General features: G+C 40.8%; 1 protein-coding gene and 1 pseudogene across 5 annotated transcripts in view; one reads left to right on the plus strand and one right to left on the minus strand.

Moving 5' to 3' along the window:
- Positions 1–21,548, plus strand: part of Smad5 (SMAD family member 5) — a 38,475-nt gene extending 16,927 nt beyond the window's left edge. For all 5 annotated transcript variants that reach the window (XM_055629249.1, XM_055629252.1, XM_055629253.1 and 2 more), the window contains 6 exons: positions 578–1,148; positions 5,888–6,139; positions 7,029–7,148; positions 11,020–11,241; positions 13,422–13,678; positions 15,084–21,548. In XM_055629249.1, coding sequence (XP_055485224.1) covers positions 746–1,148; positions 5,888–6,139; positions 7,029–7,148; positions 11,020–11,241; positions 13,422–13,678; positions 15,084–15,227 — 1,398 coding nt within the window. In that variant the 5' untranslated portion in view covers positions 578–745 and the 3' untranslated portion in view covers positions 15,228–21,548. The remainder of the gene's footprint in view (positions 1–577; positions 1,149–5,887; positions 6,140–7,028; positions 7,149–11,019; positions 11,242–13,421; positions 13,679–15,083) is intronic.
- On the minus strand, positions 16,288–16,963 carry LOC129692770 (GTP-binding nuclear protein Ran-like; annotated as a pseudogene).
- Positions 21,549–22,335: the final 787 nt, after the last annotated feature.

Below are 22,335 nucleotides of genomic sequence, written 5' to 3' on the forward strand. Positions count from 1 at the left end.
CATTCTTTAGTTGACGTTCTTTTTCTAAACATTGTCTTGCTATTCAGTCTTACTGTTTGTAGTTGACGCCACAGTGATCGACAGGTAACTGTACCCACTCAGCACTAGAGCACCATGGTATATAGCTTCCTCCTGTAGGAACCTCTTCCTTAAGAATTGTGCTTAAATTTAGAGGCCAGTAGTCATTGTAGAGTATAAACTAACATTTTGAGGAATTGCATAACATTTATTTTCTGAATAGCTTCAATATTCTTTGTTCTAAAAATAGATAACTGACACTTTCCTGGTAATGCTATGTGCTCGGCTGTGTTGGGCAGTTGGTACAGCTTTTGACAACTCTTATTCAGAGTCTTCCCACCTTAGATGCTCTTTCAACCTCTGATTTGCTGTTGAATTATTTGTGTTCTGGAAAAGGGAAAGAGTGGCTAGAGGAACTTTTGAGATATTTTTGTTTTCTGGTTTTATGCTTTTTGTTTTACTTTGAATGCTTTTCTACTTTAATTTACAATAACAAACTTTTCACCTCCGTTGACTAGTTTCTTAGGTTGAATTAGGCTTCTTTCACCCTCTCTTTCAGGACTCTTACCAATGAAAGAAGCATATGGCTCTCGTAAAGTTAAATGTCGCTCCCCACCCTCCACGTGGATCTTCTGCTTGAGACCTGCATGTGACTTTCCACCTGTGCGCGACACTTTTCATACCTGCTGACTTTGATTACAGACAAGTCTCTGAAGAGTTGTATCAAATGACGTCAATGGCCAGCTTGTTTTCTTTCACTAGTCCAGCCGTGAAGCGATTGTTGGGCTGGAAACAAGGTGATGAGGAAGAAAAATGGGCAGAAAAGGCAGTCGATGCTTTAGTGAAAAAGCTAAAGAAGAAGAAGGGTGCCATGGAGGAACTGGAGAAAGCTCTGAGTAGCCCAGGACAGCCAAGCAAGTGTGTCACTATCCCCAGGTCCTTGGATGGACGCCTGCAGGTGTCTCACAGAAAAGGCTTACCCCATGTCATATATTGTCGTGTTTGGCGCTGGCCTGACTTGCAGAGCCATCATGAGCTAAAGCCATTGGATATTTGTGAATTTCCTTTTGGCTCTAAGCAAAAGGAAGTTTGTATCAACCCGTACCACTATAAGAGAGTGGAGAGTCCAGGTAAGTTTCAGCCTACTGAGAATTAAAAACAAACACCAGCATGTGTCTCACCAATTTGCATATAACTAAGCTTATTAGCTAAAATATTACGTTAAACTTTGTTAAAGATTCCTCTTAGAAGGAATGCCAGCTTTTAAATTTAGCTTTTGTGGAGTTTACTTTCTCTGATAGCACCCATTTCTTTTCTTCTCTGTCATGCTAAACACGTTTCCTGTTCACACTAGATTCTGCTCCCTCTACTTTGTTGTCACACATCATCTGTTTTTCTGTTTTTCATTAAATTATGTTTACTTTGTGCATTTCTGTGTGTGTGTGTGTGTGTGTGTGTGTTATGGCACGTGTGGAGATCAGAAGACAACTCTTGGGAGTCGGGAGGTCTTTCCTTCATCTTAATCATTCTTCACTGTCTAGGATAATACTCTTTACTAGCTGTTTGTAGGTACAGTGGTCAGTATTTTTTTCTTTTTCTTTTTTTTTAGTGAATTGATTATATAAGCTTTTTATTGCTACTGTAGCAGAATGCCTCAGACTGGATAAATTCAGTCTACTGAAAAGAATTACAAAACCAACATGTATCTCCCCAATTTACATATAACTATGTTTATTAGCCTTTGTTAAAGGTTAACCATAGAAATTCTGGAGGGTAGAAAGTCTAGGATTAAGTGACTGTAATGTGCCTAGAACACCAGAATAGCACATGAGTGTGAGTGAAACAGAGTGAAAGAAGAATATGTATAAAGAAATGTGTTTTCTTTTTCCTTTGGTGCTGGCATTAAAATCACAGTCTTGTACTTTTAGGCAAGTGCTATGCTATGGAGCTGCACCCCAGCCCAAGCAACCCATCTGACTAACAGGGAGTCCACTCCACAATGACAGTCTTTTCACCTTTTGTTAGGCCCTACCTCCCAACTCTGTCATGTTGGGAATTAAGTTTCCAGCCCAGGAACTTTTCAATATAGATTCACCACACCAGCTAAGACACTAGTTGGATTCATTAGCTAACTGTTGCTGCATAATAAATAAATATTTAATACATAAGTAAATACATAATAAATAAATCTGTTGCTGCATAATAAATAAGTACATGTGGTAGTTTCAACACAGTGCTCATTTATTACCTTATCGTTTCTGTGGGTCAGCCATCTAGTCACCCTTAGTAGCATCTTTTGGGAGTTTCTAATCTAGGTGTTGCTCACAGCTGGCTACTTTCAAGCTCACTGTGATATTGACAACATTTAGTTCCTGTACAGGCCATTGGACGCTTGCTTTCTTTTAGCTGGAGACTACCTTTATTTGCTTTAGTATGTGACCTTCTTTAGTAGTTTACCTTTATATTTGTTCTTAAACTGCTATTCTTATAATATTAGATTTTTCTCTTTCCTAGACTGTTTCTAATAGCCTGCATGCTATGATGTTGTATCTTTCAGAGTGCTTTCTGCAAGAGGGCATGAATTCTTACAGACTATGACCACACCTCCCCATTACTTTGCCCATAATTATGTTGGTTAGAAGCAAATCATAGGTCATATGGTGAAGGGAGAGAAATTATCCTATTACACCAGTACCCAGAGTGTCATCCATAATGGAGGAATTGTGAGCCGGTATGATTGAATGTGGAGACTAATAAAAAACTAGCAGTGCCTTGTGTTGTTAGTTGCAGTTCAACTATGAACTTTAGAGTTGCTGCTTTATCTTTGAGGTGGGTCTCAGTTTCTGTGAAACCCAAGAGAGTGATAGTGTGAGAGAATTGAGGAAGAAAGATCAGGGCAGATTGAATGCAAGAATGTTGTCTGAAAAATTCTCAAGCTAGGTATTTGCCAGCAGTACATCTTAAGATTTCTGTCTGTCCCTTCTCACGGCCAGGGTGTAATGACAGTGGCCAGTAGAATCATCTTTCTTTTAGTCCACCTTCTCATTCCATATAGCTAAGTCTTAACTTATAGTGCACAGGGAATATATAGTGGAGCAAGAAAATGTTGCAGAAAGAAAAAAACACAACAAGATGGGTGGCATAATGAGCATAGAAAAACAAGGCCAGCCTAGGTGGTCCAGTATTTAATTGACTAGAAAATACTATCTGATCGCCAGGACTGTGGGTCCTGGAGTCAAGATTTTACTATGTAGTTATTACCTGTAACCTAAGCAGGTTACAAATCTTTCTGTGACAGGGATAGTGTTCTATAAGATAATTAACGACCTTATAGAGTTGCCAGTGAGATTGGGTGAATCACCATGTGTGTAAGTGCTTAAATATCATGTTGCCCAAGCTAGTTTCAAATCAAGGTTCATTTCTCCGGAGGGATCCAAATAGAGCATATGGGGAGTGGGCAGAGAGGAAATTTTCAAGCAAGTAGCTACTTAGAATTGAAAACTGCAAGAGCCCAATGGCCAAGTAATTAGAATAAAAGATTGCAAAGATTTACTGATGAAGTTTTAGTTTAGCATGGATAAAGGTATTCTGGAAGTTTTCGGAAAGAAAGAATAGGGCACATTAAAAAAAAAACCTTAAAAATCTAAATTATTGAATTTTTTAGTGCAATTCTGGATTTTAGAAGTGAAGCATTGTCTTCATAATCCAGAAGGAAAATAATGAGGTGGATTTCTGTATAAAGAGAAATGAAGGGAAGATAACTTTGTACACAGTATCTCCATTCCTTCCTTAGGTAGCAAACAGAGGGCAAAGTCAAGGAAAGGGGACCTAGCCAAGAAACAGTCCTAAGCAGCAGCTAGGCCAGATTAGAGCAGAGGACTGAGTAATCCAGAGGAACACAGGAATTCCATAGTCATTTGATTCATAACATCTGAAAAAGTGCCATTGACAGGCTCTGACAAGTGTGCTAGAATACTGGAAATATTAATGGTATATACTTTAAATTAAAGATATAGTACTGTTTAGGAGGAAAATACATAATATACTTGACTGCACAATGACTTTTCTATGTATTTTTAGGTATAGATAGCATATGGATGGGTATGAGTTCATATAGTACCTCTATATGTAATAAATACTAGGTACTGATTGAACCCAAATTAAAAAAATATGTATTTGTGTTTTTATGTCTATGAATCTTTTGCCTACATGTCATGTGTATGCCTGGTGCCTGAAGAAGCCAGAAGAGGGCATCAGGTCCTCTTGAAAGTGGAGCTTTAGACTTTTGTGCTCTGTTTCGTGGGTGATGGGAATCAAACCGGGGTTCTGATGAACAAGCAGTGCTCTTAACTGCTGTGTTATCTCTCCAGCCTCTTCACCAATTTTTAATAGATTAAGGAAAGAGGGAGGGTTAGACTAATATAAGAAATCTGCTTCAGCCAATAATAATAGCACTCTGAAGGGTGAGGCAGGAGGCTACCGTGTTTGATGCTAGCCTGGGCAACAAAAGACCCTGTTTCACCACCTGCACACACCGACAAAAACAGTTGACTCATTTGCCATAAAAGTAAGTCTATAAATGATGTCATAGAATTAGTAATATCAGTATAGCATACTGTTCAGCAGGGCACAAAGTAAACAAGGGCTGTGGGAATTACAATGGGCTGGGTTCGAAAATACGTTTTGTTGTTATTTCTCACTGCATATGCTTAGAGTCTTCTCTCTTAACTCTCCACATAGCATTTAATGTGAAAATAAAGTTTTATAATCATCATGCAGATTTCTCTTACAGATGTAAGAAAATTCATAATTTCATTAAGTTTTTCAGATTGCTAAACAGCTAAACATAAATTCTTACTACTTTCTGTTCTGCTCTCCATTGGCAGCTGCCTCTTCTTCCTCTCACAATAGCAGTTGTTAACACACAATAGAGCAAAATAATTGTGGGAGTTATATACATATTTACCATATAGTTCAGTAAAATTTAAAATAGCAGCACAAACACTGACCACAGGATCCTCTGGTTTTCTTATGTGTTTCCTTCAGAGAAGGGAACTGTGACCTGGTCAACATATATATTTGATTTTGTTGACACTGTATACAGAATCAAATTGAGTTCTTTTTATTTTTCCTGAAATGGAGGCACATTGTCAACTAAAAGTTGTAAAATAGATGAATTGCTATTTTTTATTAGTTTCCTGCAGGGGAAGACAATCAGTTTACTGTGATTATAGTCCGGATCTTTAGAGAAAGTAGTCATTTGTATAAAGGAAAACACACTTGTTTAAATGCTGAGAGACTCTGGAGGATTGTTGTTTCATTGTTGCTTACCAGTTCTCTAGGTGTTAAACAGTTAGCCCTCTGACTTCACTATGAAGGTGTTCAAAGTTCTCAGGGTACAGCATACTGATCTCAGCTTCCCTCCCTCATCTTAGCATCTGTGTAGATCAGTGCTGAGACCAACTGACTATTTGCTCCCCTCCTGTCTACCTCTTTGCTTACTCCTACCATTCTCATAGGAAACCCTCTTGGTCCATTCGGGTGCTGTCATTTCTACAATACTTGTTTGATACTGCACTGGCTGGACATGCACATTTCTTGAATTCTCATTAGTTGTATTAAATACTTCCCACTATGGCTGTTGTTAAAATGGGTTATGAGCTACAGATGGAAAATGGGATCCCTTTTGAATTTTCATACAGGCTGAATGCTAAAGGGTTTTTGGTTGACTATGATGTAAATACAAACCCAGATTCTACAAAATAGCCCCTTCTAACAGTACAGTTTAATCAGAGCTTACTTGAGTCTTTCCCACCAGCCCCTTAAGGGTTCCTGACTATCTGATAATCCATTTTTGTTTTTCTTTCAGTCTTACCTCCAGTGTTAGTGCCTCGTCACAACGAATTCAACCCACAGCACAGCCTTCTGGTTCAGTTCAGGAACCTGAGCCACAATGAACCCCACATGCCACAGAACGCCACGTTTCCAGATTCTTTTCACCAGCCCAACAACACTCCTTTCCCCTTATCTCCTAACAGTCCCTACCCCCCTTCCCCTGCCAGCAGCACATACCCCAACTCCCCAGCAAGTTCTGGACCAGGAAGTCCATTTCAGCTCCCAGGTAAGGTGATAACATAGAAAGCATCATCTCTGAGAATGGGCAGCTGTTTTAAGTGCTGGTCTTCTGAATAACTGTTACACAATAAGAGCTTGCTGATGGTGACATATGCTTTAAGACTTTATATCCACAAGAAGTAGATTTTATTTTTCAAGTCTCAAATGTTTAAACATCTGAAAATAGGGGAATTAAATACAGATGTGTAATTGGCTGTCAGGAGTTGTCTCCAAAACAAATTTAATACTTCATTTTAGATTCACTGTTGTATGTAGCTGTCTCAAGATATCCTATTTAAACCCTGAGGCAAAGGACAACTATTCAGCTTTATAGTTATTGGAAGAAAAGGTTTAGTTGTAGCTTTTTCAAAAATTCACAACTCTGAGTGCTGGAAGCCCAAAGATTTTGTTAACACTTACTTTCCTAAGCTAATTACCCAGCTATGTAATGGGCATGCCAGTTACTTGGGAACATTGCAAAAGAGTGGAATAACTGTTGTTACTGTTACAGCAAACTTAATGATACTGCAGTATGTGATGCTGATGGTAATTGAAAATGCACCTGTACTGTGTGAACCAGGTGATTGCTGACCTCAGATTGCTGTGCAGTAGCTGCAGTTTCCCTGAACATAGATTACTTTAAAGGAAAACTTCTTGAGCTTGGCTTCCATTTTATTGTCAGTCTTGGTATCCTAGCTTCCCAAGGGTCTAAGTTAATGCGGTTTGTAGTAGGTCTTCAGGAGATGTTGTGTGTGTTCTTGCCTGTTCTTGTACAGTGGCCTACATCTGTGTGTGTGCAGTGGTCAATGAGGAGTCCTGTTGATAACCTTGTAATTTTAAAATGCTTTTAGAGTATGTCTTTGAGGAACTGATGTGTCTCCTTGTCTTCCTCTTAGCTGATACTCCACCTCCTGCCTACATGCCACCTGATGATCAGCTGGGTCAAGATAACTCCCAGCCTATGGACACAAGCAATAACATGATCCCTCAGGTCATGCCCAGCATATCCAGCAGAGGTGAGAAGAGTGTTCACTGCTCTTTTGTTGGTGCTGTTTTTAGTTCTTTTAGCTTCTTGGCTACTTTACATTTTTGCAGTGCTAGGAATCCAACCCAGTGCCTCATACTCTAGGTACATAATCTCCCTCTGAGTTAATTTCCAAATCTTGGTCACTTATGAAAACTTCATGAGTGAGGTATGACTGTAAAGTCAACCTGAGTTAATCCGGTGGTTTTGGCAAATATATAGAGTTTTGGATCAAAATGTCTTTTTGTTTGTTTGTTTTGTTTACTTTTTACTGGTTCTTTGTGAATTTCACATCATGTACCCCAATCCCACTCATCTCCCCCTCTTCTTGTACCTGCCCTCCAAACTTGCAACATTCCCCAAACAGAGAAAAAAAAATCCCATTGTGGAAGCTGCAGTGTGTCACAGTGTATCCTTTTGTCCACACTTCTTTGCTTGCAAATGTGCACTGCAGTGAGTCCTTGGTCTGGGACAGGACTTTTTCTTTTAGCACGATACCACTGAGGCCCAAGTATGTTTCTGTGTCTGTCAGAATTTAATTCCTTAGGTGAACAGGGTTCTCTTGTATGTGCCACCTTTGTGTGCCTGCTCTCCACTGAGGAGCTGCCGTTTTGTTCCCACTTTCACTGCTGTGTGTAAGTTGCAGCAACTCTACCCAGAGGCCGCTGCAGTTCTGCTGCTGTGTGTTGTGGAGGGTCTCGCTCCTGAGCTACACCAGGCTGCTGGGCTACGGTGCTTACATTTGCTGTGTCCTTTCCTGTTTCTATTCAGTTGTTCTTTCCAAAATTGAGAGTCAAAGGTTGAAGTCTCCCTCAGTTAGGACAGAATTATGTCTATTTCTGCTGTCAGTTCTGATGTTTGCTTCATGTACTTAGGGACTCTGTTGTCAGAATATACAGTTGAGTAAAATTAAATACGTTCAACATTGTGCAGCCGTTGCCCCTTTTGTTTCCAGAACTTGTCTTCCTCCTAACAGACTGGTTGCCATTATAGTCTCCCCATTTTCCTCCCCACAGTCACTGGTCAGTAGTAGTCTGAGTCCTGTCTGAATTGTTCAGTTCTGGGCATCTGATCTAGGTGCACTCGGCTAGTACCTGCATGTCCTTATGGATCTGCTGCTTTCTGTCGCCGTGCTTACCAGGTTTTATCCATGTCACAGTATATGTTCAGTCTCATTCCTTATTAGGGCTGATTCATTTATCTACTTATGAATACTTGGCTGCATTCCACTTTTTTGGCTGTTGCACTGTAGGCTATTATTTGAGACTCTTTGTACAATTCATCTGTCTTGAGTGCTACATGTATTTGGGAGTAGAATTGCTGTGTTACGTGCTAATCATGTTTAACATTTGATACCGCCAAACTCTCTGCAGCAGCAACATCACCACGTTCCCGGCACTACATAAGCATTTTGAGTTCTCCACATCCTTGCCATCTGGCTCTCTGTTGTTTGTGTCATTGTCCATGCTCTCCTCACCTTCTTACTATGGCTGTCCTAAGGCTGTGAAGTGATGGGTATATTACTAAAGGATGTTTTAATTGATGAGTAAGAAATGATGGTGATGTTTGTTTTTTTTCCTCCGTATGTCACCATTGTGGTAATGCCTTACACTGTTTTCCAGATCAGATACTGACATTTCAGGTGCTAGGGAGATGTCTGTGAGTAAAGTCTTGATGTGCAAGTATGAGGACCCGAGTTCAGATCCACAGCATTCACATAAAAGCCAGGCACATAGCACACCTTTACCCCCACTGCTCCTACAGAGGAAAGAGAAGTGGAGACAGAGGAAGTTAGAGGGCCAGCTAGTCTTCCAAACCAAATAGCAAACAGCTCCTCTCTCAAAAAAGGTAGAAATTGGGGCTTTGGGGAGATAATTGGGTATACATGAGATTATAAGGATGGTATCGTCCTGGTGAGGTAAGTGTCCTTATAAGAGGAGTTCCCTTGTTCTCTCTTTGTCCTTGAGCACAAACCAAGGAAAAGCTGTGCTAGAAAAAACCAGAAGGTAGCTGTCTACCAATCAGGAAGTGACACTTTATTAAACACTGACACCTTGATGTTGGGCTTCCTTCCACCAGGACTGAGAAGACAGTTCTGTTGCTTACATGCCATCAGCTGTATCTTCTAGAGCATCCTAAGCCACCTGAGACAGAAGTTGGTACCTAGAAGGGGGTGCTGCTGTAACAGATATCTAAAAATATCAGTGTGGTTTTGGAACCAGTACAGGCGAGAAAGGGCTAGTGAATGACTGGTAAAAAGGAATAAAGAATCCCTGCATTTCCTTAAGGAACATGTTAGTATTTAGAATGTTACTGTGAATGGTGCTGAGGTTGATGCTTTTGTGCTTTGAGGCCTAACTGAGGAACACACTGGAAGATGGGCAAAAGGCCGCCTTTGTTACATGTGACACCTTGGCTGGATTGTGTTTATGTTCTGGTTGTGAAGGGTGGAGCTTTAGAGATACAAAATCGGTTCTTTAGTAGAAGAGATTCTTATACAAAATATTGACTGGTTTCTCCTAATTACTACTACTAATATTAAAAAAAGATTAAAGGGGAAGTGTATTTTTAAAAGAACTTAAGATTTAAGAGATTTTTCATGTCATACACATTGTAAATAAGAGTGTGTCTGTAGAGAAACTTAAGAATTTTGTTTACATTTGATAATGGGGTCTTGTGGGTGTGAAAAATGGACCTCATTAGCTCTGGAACAGTTAATTTGGGTGAGAGGTAAGGAAGACTGTGAGACTTTTATAGGACAGGGCATTTAAGCTACTGGTTGTAAGCTCAAAAGAGCTGGTCCTTAGGGTGATCATTTCGTCAAGTAGGATGAAGCCATGGGTGGGAGTGCTTAGAGCACATGTCTCTACAATGCATAACTTATTGCAGTTCAGCTGTGTTATAGTGGAAGAGGCAGTTTTCCCTGAGAATTTTTTCCTCTGGCTTACCTATGGACCTTACAGTTTTTGCTGGTGTGAACTAAGACTCTGGAGACTTGGGAGATGGGGTTTATGTGAGACAGGGGTGAAATAGTTGTTAGTCCCTCTGATTATGTTGAAACCTTAGCCCTCAGTGTAACGCTGTCTAGAGATAGGGCCATTTAAGAGGCAATTAGGTTTAAATAAATTCCTGAGATTAGGGTCCTTGAGCTAGAATTACTTGTCCTTACATGATTAGATACAGAGGCCGGGGAGATGGCGCCATGGGTAAAAGCACTTGCTTGGACAAGCCTGATGACCTGATTTTAGAGCCCTGGAACCACCATACAAAAGCCTGTAGTGTGACTCTGTAATCCCAGCACTTCTACAGTGACATGGGACGTGGATGCAAGAGGATTTCTTGAATTTCAGGGGTTAACTAGCCTGGAATATTTGGCAGAGCAGAAACAAGAAAGACCCTTTTTCCAAACAAAGTGGAAGGCAAGAACCAACATCTAGAGGTTGTCTGCTGATCTCTACTGTACACATGTACACACTTGTGTTCACACATGCGCACATACAACACACGCGCGCATGCGCGCACACACACCCGTTGTGTGCATGCATGTGCAATTGTGGAGTGCACATGAACTCCACTAGACACCTGCTGACACCTTGATATCTGAGCCTCTAGAAAAAACTGTAAGAAATGATTGGGGTAGTTTTATTATTATTTGTTGAATTTGACATTCAATCTGTGGTATTTTATTATAGCTGTCTTACTAGGGCAAGATAAGTTGCCTTAGACTGTAAGCCAGGAATGTCAGTGAAATTTAAAGGAAGGAATTTTTTTTTTTTTTTGTCATATAATGCTTGGTTAGGACAAATGGCGAATTTACACAGAACTTGGTGTTTCAGATAATCAGTTATCTTTTCTGTTTACAGATGTTCAACCTGTTGCCTATGAAGAGCCCAAACACTGGTGTTCAATTGTCTACTATGAGTTAAACAACCGTGTTGGGGAAGCTTTTCATGCATCTTCTACTAGCGTGTTAGTAGATGGATTCACAGACCCTTCAAATAACAAAAGTAGATTCTGCTTGGGATTGTTGTCAAATGTTAATCGTAATTCAACTATTGAAAACACTAGGCGACATATTGGAAAAGGTAATCTTGTCATTTCTTTTCATTCAGTTAGATTAAGTAATTTTTTGTAGTAGGTGCAATTCGGTTCTGGAAACATCTGAAAAATCTTAAGGCATGGCTTTCGCCCCAAGTTACAGATATTAAAAAATGCGATCAAATAAAGACACGACCAGTCCTTTCTTCCTCATCCTGCTTACTTTATGTTTCTAGTCTAAAGATCTGAAATCCTATTGTTCAATTCTTGAGTATTCATCCTAACATTTAGGAAATTAAGTTAGGAACCAACTGGACTGTTAAGGGCTATAAGACTGCCTTGTTGCCAGCAGCATCCTCAGTGGCTAGAACATTGCCTGCCTCATAACATTATACATCTTTGCAAAATATGTGTGCATTATGAGGGATTAGAAATTTGAAATTAATGTCCTTGGAGTGTTTTTTATTGTAAGATTAACACAGTATTGGGGAAATGGGATTTGAGATGGAAAATAGTGAGAACATCAAGACACTTCATGCGTCAGAGCTCACTTATAAGCTCAGTTGCTAGAGCCAGAGTGGTACTTTGCATACTGCATGGGATACCAGTGTCACATCAGAGGAGACCACCTCAGCAGAGTGTATGGCTGTCTCTGGAGTGGTTCTGCTCTTACATCCCAGCTGCTCTGTGCTTTTTTGACCCGAGTCTTAGTCAAGAGATGGTCACCATGGCAGATAATGATAATTGTGATAGACTTTCATAGAGAAAGGATTCAGGAAAATAACCTGAAGCCAGGGGAAGTGGCTCATACCTGTAATCCCAGCACTTGGGAGGCTAAGGCCAGCCTGGGCTACATAGCAAGACTGACTTGAAGAAACAAACAAACAAACAACAACAAAAACCCAGAGAAATAATTTTTATTAATTTTATTGTCAAACTTGTCCTGACCTTTTTTGTGAAATGTGTGTCTTCTGTCTATTGATCTGTCTGTCCTTTCCCACTTCGGTGGAGATAATTTAAGGGATGCCTCTTTGGTGAATGCTAGGATCACTTTCCACTTATTTGCCAGTAATCCCATTCTGCAGTCTTTTGAATTGGTCCATTTCTGTTTACTCAGAAGCAAACCAGAGTTTTTAATACTCTATCCTGACACAAGTCTGTGACAGAAATTTGCACCTCTGGAGGTCCTGCTAAAATAGGTACTGTGTATGGTCAGGGACAGTCATGGAAACTTGTTCATTGAGAGTTGACATCTAGAATATGGCGATGGGCCGGCATGCTGTTCTGTGAATGAGGCACAACTGTGTCCTTCTGCACCAACAGACTGTAATGCCAGTTTCATTTAAAAAAAATAATAATAAAGCAAAGCCCCTTCCCAAGAAGCACACAAAGATATACTGAAAAAGTATTTCATGAATCAGCTTTTTATCAATATAGCTTAAATTTTACTATTAGAATTGCTTTCTCATACTATTTATATTTTTAGAAAACTTTAAAAAGTTGTATTTTATTATTTTGTGTGTATTGGTATTTTACTTACAGGTCTCTGTACACTACATACATGCAGTGTCCTTAGAGGCCAGAAGAGGGCCATCTTCTGGGACTGGAATGCAGGTTTTGTGAGCCTCCATGTGGTTGCTGGGAATCCAGTGTACCCTCTGCAAGAGCAGCAGCCCTTTTAACTTTTGAGCCATTGCTCCAGTTCCATTAAAAATAATAATAACAATAATAATAAAAATGAAAGCGTGCTACTTAAATGAAAGTGAGCCTGCCATTTCAAAGCTCTTTCTATAATCTGAAGTCATGTATGTGTGTTCGGGTTCCTGTGGGTAATACTTGGAATGCTGTGCTCTTTTCTGTCAGCAAGCAGGGTGGAAAGTATCACAAAATAACTTACAAGGATTTTCTTTGAAAGTACTCATAAAGTGAAATTTTTAAAGAACATCTTTCCCTTTGAAGAGAAACAAATGATGGTTGGAAAAGGAAACCAACCCTGGGGTCAGACAGCTTAATAACCCTGCTCACTCCAGTCCCAAGGCTTGGCCTTTGAGGAGCTTTTAGAGTTAGGCAGATTAGTTTTGGCTGCCGAAGGCCACCTGGTGGTAGTTGTGATCTGAACACTGTGAAGTTTACTGAGTGTTTCTGGGTGCTTTGATTGCTCCCTACATTACCCGTGGCTTCTTACAGTGCTTTGCTAAGCCAGCTCCCTTGTTTTCTTCTCTTTAAGGTGTTCATCTGTACTACGTTGGTGGGGAGGTGTATGCCGAGTGTCTTAGTGACAGCAGCATCTTTGTTCAGAGTAGGAACTGCAACTTTCACCATGGCTTCCATCCCACCACTGTCTGTAAGATTCCCAGCAGCTGCAGCCTCAAAATCTTTAACAATCAGGAGTTTGCTCAGCTTCTGGCTCAGTCCGTCAACCATGGGTTTGAGGCTGTGTATGAGCTCACCAAGATGTGCACCATTCGAATGAGTTTTGTCAAGGTGAGTGCTTGCGGTCTATACTGTGACTTTAGCTGCTGTAAACATGCGTGCATTATAAAAAGAATTAGGTGAAGAGAGCAGTACTTTGGACTCAGTTTGATACATTTAAGTGAAATTCTTGAATTTATCATTTTAACTATATGGCAAGTTACTTCATTTTGTAATCTACATACAAAAATCCATGATTAATTTTGATATTGGGTAAGGATTGGGCTTACAAAGTAACCCAATTGTAGTTAGGAGACTAAATTATTGGAAAGCATTTAATATTAAAATTGCATCTTGAGTGCGTCAGATTCCATTACAGTGACTTGGGAGATTTATAGAACTAAATCTCAGGCCTGTTTAAAAGCCTGTACTTCACTCTCATGCCCTGATTTTACTGAACATTCCAAAAACTGTGTCTTGTTAACAAAATGTTGAGAGAATCATAGTGGTGGATTTCTTCTGGCGGAGCCACTGCCTTCTAGTCCAGGAGGAACAGCAGCATATTCCTCTTCTTCCTCCTCTTTCTACTTCTTCACCTCCTTCTCCTTCACCTCTTCCTTCTCCTCCTCCTTCTTCTTCTTCTTCACCTCCTTCCTCTTCTTCACTTCTTCCTCCTCTTCCTCCTTCTGTTTTTTTTTTTTTGTTGTTGTTGTTGTTGTTTGTGTTCTCTTGGTATTAATCACAGTCCTTGCTGCCTATTGATCATCTGAATTTACTTTCTCTTTCCTCTTTTAAAAAGTGGCTTTTGTCTATTTTTTTTTTTTCCTCCAGTTTCTCTGCCTGCCCCATTTCTCTTCTCTATAGTCCCCCTAGTTTCCCTGGGGGCAGGACTACTATAATCAGAAAGACAGAGAACTTGCTAAATTAAAAAAAATAAAAGTAAAAAATCCCCACATATTTTAGTTTCTACCTGGAGCTTACTTTATCTCATTAAGCTCTCACCTGTAAGGATAATGGCTTGATGTAATGAATACAGCAAACTGTATCCATGCACGCACTGATTAATGGCCACATTGTCTCATCTGATAAAAACTAACAACCACAGGAGCCCCCAACTCTAAAAACCTTAATTTTTGTATAAAAAAAAAACTGTTTGGACTTTATTTCTGTAGTGAGATTATAAAATAGTTTAATCATGAAATACCACAATCTGTAGCCTGTGTAAAGTTTAAAAACATTTTGAAACATACTTGTCCCCATGGTCTATATCAGAGAAATTCTGCTAATTATTAAAGTTTGTAGCTTTGAATAATGCAACCATGTCTTTTAATACCATATCGAATGCTTATTTGGTTTCTGTATGTGTTCAGTTTAAGTACATTTTGTGTATTTTTACAGTTGAGCTTTTTATTGTTCAAGTTGATGTAGATTCTTGACTGCTCAAGAGGGATTTGCTCTGCTGTCTGTTCGTTTTCAGGGCTGGGGAGCAGAGTACCATCGACAGGACGTTACCAGTACTCCATGTTGGATTGAGATCCACCTCCATGGGCCTCTGCAGTGGCTGGATAAAGTCCTCACTCAGATGGGCTCTCCACTGAATCCCATTTCTTCTGTTTCGTAGTGCAGAAGTATTCTTTTCAACTCTATTTTTAGTGGACTTGTTTTAAGTTTAGAGGAATTTCCAGATACTGTGAGCTGATATGGAAAAACAGATATTGTGGCTTATTTTTTCTACTTAATTGTGACCAACACATTTGTATTTTGTGATGAATTTACATTTGTTTGTATTCGTGTTCATTGTGATTTAACTTTCAGAAGTATTGTAAACAATGTAGAGTATTGGGCCCCATTGAGAGTTTAGCGTTGATCTTAAACTGGAACATGCTTTTTGCTTGTTGTCCCAACAGTTTTTAATTTGTTAATTTTTTGACAAAGTAGTGCATCACATAATGAAAATTTACCCTGTAAGAGGGCATATATCGTGAAAAGTGCTACATGATACTCTTCTGGTAATTTCTTTGTCCCACACCTTTGAAAAGGCAGAGTACATTGTTTTGCAAAAACATATGGTAGGGGCTTAAAGGAAACTGTTGAATCTCTTCTTTGAAGGACACTGCACTGCTAATGTAGTGTTCAGTGAAAGCAAGGTGGTAGGTTTGTAGATGTCATACATTTACATTTAGTATAGCTAAGCGTCTGTCAGTGTATTGCGACTTCATGCTGTAGATCTTCTGTAAAGCATTTTCTTCTTAAAAGTCTCTAGTATATGTCATGTACTCACATTTCCCATAAGTTTTACTACCAGTTAGTTATAATGTGTGCACGGCCTTGTTCAGCTGTGTTTGCTGCTGTGGGCCAATGTTTCAAGAACTCTAATTTTACTGTGTATTAATCTTTACATTTTGCACTTTTTTCTAAATTTGAAATACAACTTTATTCTGATTCTAAATGAAAAGAATGGGAATGACAGTAACAAACAAGATTTACCACTGAGTATTGTGATGTGACTGTAGCAGTCTTATCTTTGAAATTCAGGAAGGAAACAACTCTGTTCCAAACAGCTAAATTCACTCCGAAGCCCATTCATCCCCTTCAGCATCCCAATGAAGTACACGATCTGTTAGCTAAGGTGGCACACAGGCTGCACCGATGACATCACAGGACAGTTGCTATCAAACTAGACTTCTGCTGCAGGCTCCAGCTTCACTCTCACAGGTCATCATCCTCATCCGGGAGGGCAGTCATCTGAGCAACCTCTAAATCATGATCATACTGCTGTGCTGCCAAAGCGGGGTCCAAGACCACCTCAGGTGGGGCCAGATAGGCAAGTTAGGATCTCCAGTGAGCTTTCTGGCAAGCCAGAGGAAAGGCTTTTCAAAGTTGTAGTTACTTTTGGTAGAGATGTCATAGTACTGGAGATTCTTCTTTCGGTGGAAGACTATAGATTTTGCCTTCACGTTCCTGTCCTTAATATCCACCTTGTTGCCACACAATACAATGTGGATGTTTTCACACACTCGTACCAGATCTCTATGCCAGTTAGGTACATTCTTGTAAGTAACTCGTGGATGTTACAGCAGACATTATAATGGCACACTGGGCTTGGATGTAGTAGCCATCGTGCAGGCCCCCGAACTACTCCAGGCCGGCTGTCCCACATGTTGAACTAGATGGATCCCCTGTTGGTATGGAAGACGAGCAGGTGCACCTCCATGCCCAGGGTGGCTACATACTTCTGGAACTCACCTGTCAAGTGGCGCTTCACGAACGTCTTCCCGGTGCCGCCATCGCCCATCAGGATGAGCTTGAGCGGACCTGCGGCTCTCCCTGGGTGGCCATCACAGCAATCCTGCTACATTTTGCACTTTTATGGGTGACAGTTTCTAATGTAACCTCTGGTAAAACACAGTCAAGTGACCTGGTCTTAGAGCTTCCCTTTACCTCCTTGGCACTCCTTTGTATCAACACTACCATGTAGAGATTACAGTTGTAGGCTGTGGTGCTTTTTCTAGCTTTTAATTTTCAGTGTAGTTTATAAAATCGTTATTCTATATCTTCAGCTAAGGTGCCTGTTAATTTCTACAGTTTTATGAGTGTTATTAATGTTGAAAGATTATGTACTTAATACCATTGTTCTTCTACCAGACTTCTCATACAAGGACCTATGCAATATAGCCATCGGAAGCTCTTTGGCTGGGCCCTAAGAGTGAGACTGCTGGTGTGACAGTAAATAAATCGTCAGTGGGGGTTGGGATAGCTCATTCCCAGTGTCATATAACAACAAGTGTAGACTTGTCTCTCTTGGTGTCAGTGCTCTGTCTTTTTCTTTTTATTCTTTTAGAACCTACGTGGATGCTAGTCTTCAGAACACCGTCTTCTAAGAGAAAGGATGTGAACACTTTTAGGACACCTGTTTAGTTCACTGTGCCTTTGGCCTTAGGACTTGTAACCAGTAACCACTTTCTAGGGAGCAGTCAAATGGACAGTTATAGCCTAAGAATGAAGACATTACTTTGATAAAGAAAAAAAAAAAAGGCCTAATTTGCCTATTGGTGTGAGAAGCTTTATTTTCTGGTGCCTTTTGAAAATATACAGAGCCACTCTGTTCTGCTGAAATGTTACTTTGGTTTGACTTTTTACAGTGCCCATCCTGCCTTTATGAGTAAAACAGAGGGGTTTTTTTTTTGGGGGGGGCAGGGGATAGGGGATGAGAGGGTAGGATTCCTTTTGTTTTCTGTGTTATTATTTATTGCCTTTCAGAGTGCAGCCATTTGGGTAGCCTTACTCCTTCCGAGGAAGTGCTTTGCTAGGCTTCAGTAGCTTGAGTTTTAATTCCATAGCAGGAGTGTGTCAACCACATGAAAGAGAACTGTCTGCTTGACAGTGTAATGCAGGAACTGCTAATAATTCCTTTCCTTAGCAAGCTCATGGCTGAGTCTCTAAGAACAAGTTTGTAGGAGTGTGTCTTGAGTTGAATGCAGGCTCATGTCAGCGAGCTCTGCTGAAGTCTGAAAACATGTGCCTTGCTTGCTTTGTTTCACAAGAGGGTTATATGTTCTCTATGTGACATTATCCTGTCCCAGCCCTCAGGGTTGCAGAGTTCCATGTGATTTGCTTTCTGTGGAATGGCAGGGCTGACACTGTTAGCTGTTCAGAGTGTCATGGAGAAATCCAAGCCTGTTATGTGGTCTGTGAATGAAAACTGTGCAGTCTAGCTGCTCATGTCTGAGGATATCCATATGTCTGTAGGTAGGAAAAAAGTGCTTCTAAGATGAAAGCAAAACAAATGCAGAGTTCTGGCCCGCAAAGAACAGTGCCCATAAAGAAGCCATCTCAGAACACTGTGGCATTAATTTTGTATTCCTGTAAGGCATGGTTGCCATTGCACCTAGAACAGCAGTGCTGGTTCAGTCTCTATATCTGAGACTCGTGTAGTTCAGGCTGGTTCTGAATGTGCCAAGTTGCTGAGGCTGACCTTGAGATCCCATCCTCTAGTTTGTACCTCCCAAGTGCTCCCAGACATCGTCAGCATACCCAGGTTCTGTGGTACTGAGGATTAGTCGGACTTTATACTAGACAAGTGCCCTGCCAGCTGAGCGGCAGCCCTCGTTCAGCATCACAGTGTTAGCATCAAAATTTGTTAGTATATGCCAAGTAGAAAGATTGATTCATAAATAGTAAAGACCACATCAGTTTGATAGATCCTGCAAATGGCAGAATCAAAATCTCAGTCACCAATTACAGCAACAACATATTGGGTAGAAAAAGCAGGACCAGCTGGGCATGGTGGCACATGCCTGTGGGCCCAGCACTTGGGGAGGCAGAGGCAGGCGGATCTCTATGAGTTGAAGGCCAGCCTGGTCTACAGAGTGAGTCCAGGACAGTGAGGGCTACACAGAGAAACCCTGTCTCAAAAAAAAACAAAGTTAATTTTTTTTTTTTTTTTTTTTTTTAAAGAAAAAGCAGGATCAAGAGGTGCATTTGACTAGTGCGTCTGCAGCATCCCATGATGGCCTGGTTGGTGTTACTGAGTTGAATTTATGTTGTTGGCCTTCCAGAATTGCTCCTTTGCTTTCAAGAAAACTGGAGGAAGAAGGCAGCTTTAAAATGGCAAACAGCCGGGGTGGTAGTGTGCACACCTTTGCTCCCAGCACTGTGGAGGCGGAGGCAGGCAGAGCGCCGAGTGTGAGGCCAGCCTGCTCTACAGAGCGAGTTCTACATAGAGACTCTGTCTGGGGGCGGGGAGGAAAGTAAAAGAGCAAACAAATAGAACAGAATATGAATTCTTTGTGTGTGTGTGTGTGTGTGTGTGTGTGTCATGGTTGCTGGTATAAGAAAAGGGGTTGTAGAAGTGGCTGAGTTGCTGAGGTGAAACTCGTGCTAAGATTGCTGAATACAACACTTGAAGCTACACTAATGATGCAGATAGGAAATGTGCCATTTCTATAGCATGTGAAAGTTAGACACCCTCTGAGGATGTAAATGACAGTAACATTGCAATATAAAATACACTGTCAAAAGTAAAAATTGTGGCTTACCTTACATAGTCTCCCTATTGTCCAAGAGGACCCATGGGAAACATGTTCTTCCCCCACCAGAAGTGCCCTTGGGATGAGAGAGTTGATAAATCTTAACTGATGCAGGACACAGCGCGTCACAGTGTTGCTTCCTGCTCATGCTGCAGAGAGCACCAAGGTGCCTCAGGTCTGCATCTTCTCAGGTTTTCTAGTCATTTCCCGGGTAGGACTTGAACCATTGTCACTGTTGTCTCCTTTTGCTTCCTGAATATGAAAGACTCAAAAGTTATTCTCTTATTTTTTTAATTTGTTGTTGTTTTGAGACACAGTCTCTCTATATAGTCCTAGTTAACCTAGAAATTACTGTGTACGCTAGCCTCAGACTTGAAGTAATTCTCTTGCCTCTGCCTCTGAAGTTCTGGGATTGCAGGCATGTGCTTCTGGGTACAGTGACCTCTGACAATTTTTAAAATTCAGCCCCTGATGATGGTTTGCATTTAGATCTATTAGTTTTGTCTGAAGCCTTCTTTGTCTTACCGAGTAACTCCTGCTATCTGGAGTCTCAATAAAAATGTGTGTTCTCAATATAAACACAGATAAATAAGCTGGTAGCTTTTATGTAGGTAACTGGTGGTTTCAGAAGTGGTTGGTGATTTTGGGAAGTGGGGCATTTTTCTAAGTGGTGGTTTATAGGTGGCCTCAGATATTAGCTAGGGCTACTTTTTTGAAAGTTCTCTCTAGTTAGGTGGCTATTTCCCTCACAGCAGTAAGATTTTACCTTTGGAAGATACTGGTTCTGAGTTTTTCTTGTTAAAATGATACATGTTGGGAAGTGAAAATTCAAGGCATTTGTTGTACACTAACAGAATTCTAGCTGATGGACAGACATTTGGACAGTTCTGTGGACCTGGCTGGATTGCAATGGAATGTGTGTTGATAACAAAACTAACAGTGTCATCAGGCCTCTTGTCACTGGATCGCTCATTTCCCTGTGTGTCAGTGGTACAGCACTTACCTAGCAGGTAAAGCCCTGCGATCAGCCCCCACACTGCACAGAATGCCCAGGACACACCTGTACTGAACTGAAGTGACAACCTACAGCTGGATGGTGTGTGGGAAGCGTGGAAAGGAAATGCAGTGACGTGTTTAAAAAGTCAGACTACTTGTTAAACCATTGAGTTGGTGACGGCTGCTGTTCGGTGTGTGCTGAGTCCTAGAGCAGACGCTGCCCTCAGGAGAGAGAGAGGTTGCTTTATTCCTTGTCCACGTAACCTAGTTCTAAGTCAGCACAGTTACTGTTTAAGGTTTTGTGGGACGTTGTTCTTTCTAAAAAGTTGAGAATTTTGTGGGCAGGTAGGACACCTGCGTGCCCCCACCGTAGGTCACGCCTTTCTTACTGTCAACTTATGTCAGCCATAACAACACTACAGTTAGGCCAGAGTCCTGAGTTCTTTTGAAAGAAGGCTGTCTAGAGTTGGCCATGTTCTTTTGGTACCATCGGTGATACGGATGCTTTGGCATTCCCACAAAGGAGCCAAAGAGTAGGGAGTCTTAGGCACGGCAGCTGGGCAGTGCTACTCCTTAACATGGCTGCTTAAACTTGAAGTTGTTTAAATTTGGCTAAGAGAGTAATCATGGAGAGTGAATACTTGTCTTCACCTGTCCACCTTCTCTGAGGAAGATGCCTCACATGTGGATGGTGAAGAGCAGACAGATGGCAGCACCGTAGGTCCGCTTATGAGTATGGCTCTGCTTCTGTTTGTGCTGTAGAAAACAGCCCGCAGCATGCTTCAGCTCTGTTGCCTTTTGATGCCTATAAAAATGTATTAGGTTTTACTATATTGTGCTTCTCAAAGCCATAACTCTTAAAATTTTTTTTGCATATTGTTTGCTAATACTTTGTTTTAATAAACCTAAAAATCTTACAGTGTCTCATTTTGTGTGTTTTCTTGTACTTTGCCTTGATTCGTGATTCACAGATTGATGATCTGAGGAGGGTGAGGGTGATGCGGAGTGTCAGGTGTGTTGGCAGGAGATGCATAGACCATGGATGCACACCCTTGCCCGGTGCCCATAAGCTCTGCTTAGAGAGAGAGTTTTGTCCATTCTGTTTGTATGTGAGTTGCTATCTTTTTCTTTCTTGTGTTCTGCTTTGAAGGGTTGAGGCCTGTTCTGGGGTGTTTTACTTTTAATCAGGAACTGTTTCTACAACTCACTTCTAAATGAGGGGCCCTTCTTAACAAAGCCGGTTGTAGGTTCCATGGTATAGTGTGCCTGCTGCTGGTACTTGAGTCCTATGCCTTATGGCTCTGTGCCGGATGCTTAACCACTCTGGGCCTCAGTGTTTGCATCTATGAAATAAAAATCTCCTTCATAGCAGAATTAAACGAAACAATGCAAAGTATTTAGACTACTGCTTAATATAAAATAATTCTTAAAATTGTTAAATTTTGTTATTTTGATTTAAGGCAGTTATTTCTAATACTAGGTGACCTTGTCCTTGGTTGATAAACTATTAGTTAATGATCTACTTTTTTTTAACATCTTTATTTTGTGTATTCGTGTGTATTGGCAGTCATGTCATAATGTGCTTGTCTAGGTCAGAAAATGACAAGGGGTTTTCTTCTCCCACCCTGTGGATCCATGGATCAAGCTCGGATCTTCAGACTTGGCAAATGTGCCCTAACCCTCTGGCCCAGCGAGCTTTAGCTT

The sequence above is a fragment of the Psammomys obesus genome, unplaced genomic scaffold, assembly GCF_907164565.1.
Source record: "Psammomys obesus unplaced genomic scaffold, mPsaObe1.curated_primary_1811, whole genome shotgun sequence".
NCBI classification, from domain to species: Eukaryota; Metazoa; Chordata; class Mammalia; order Rodentia; family Muridae; genus Psammomys; species Psammomys obesus.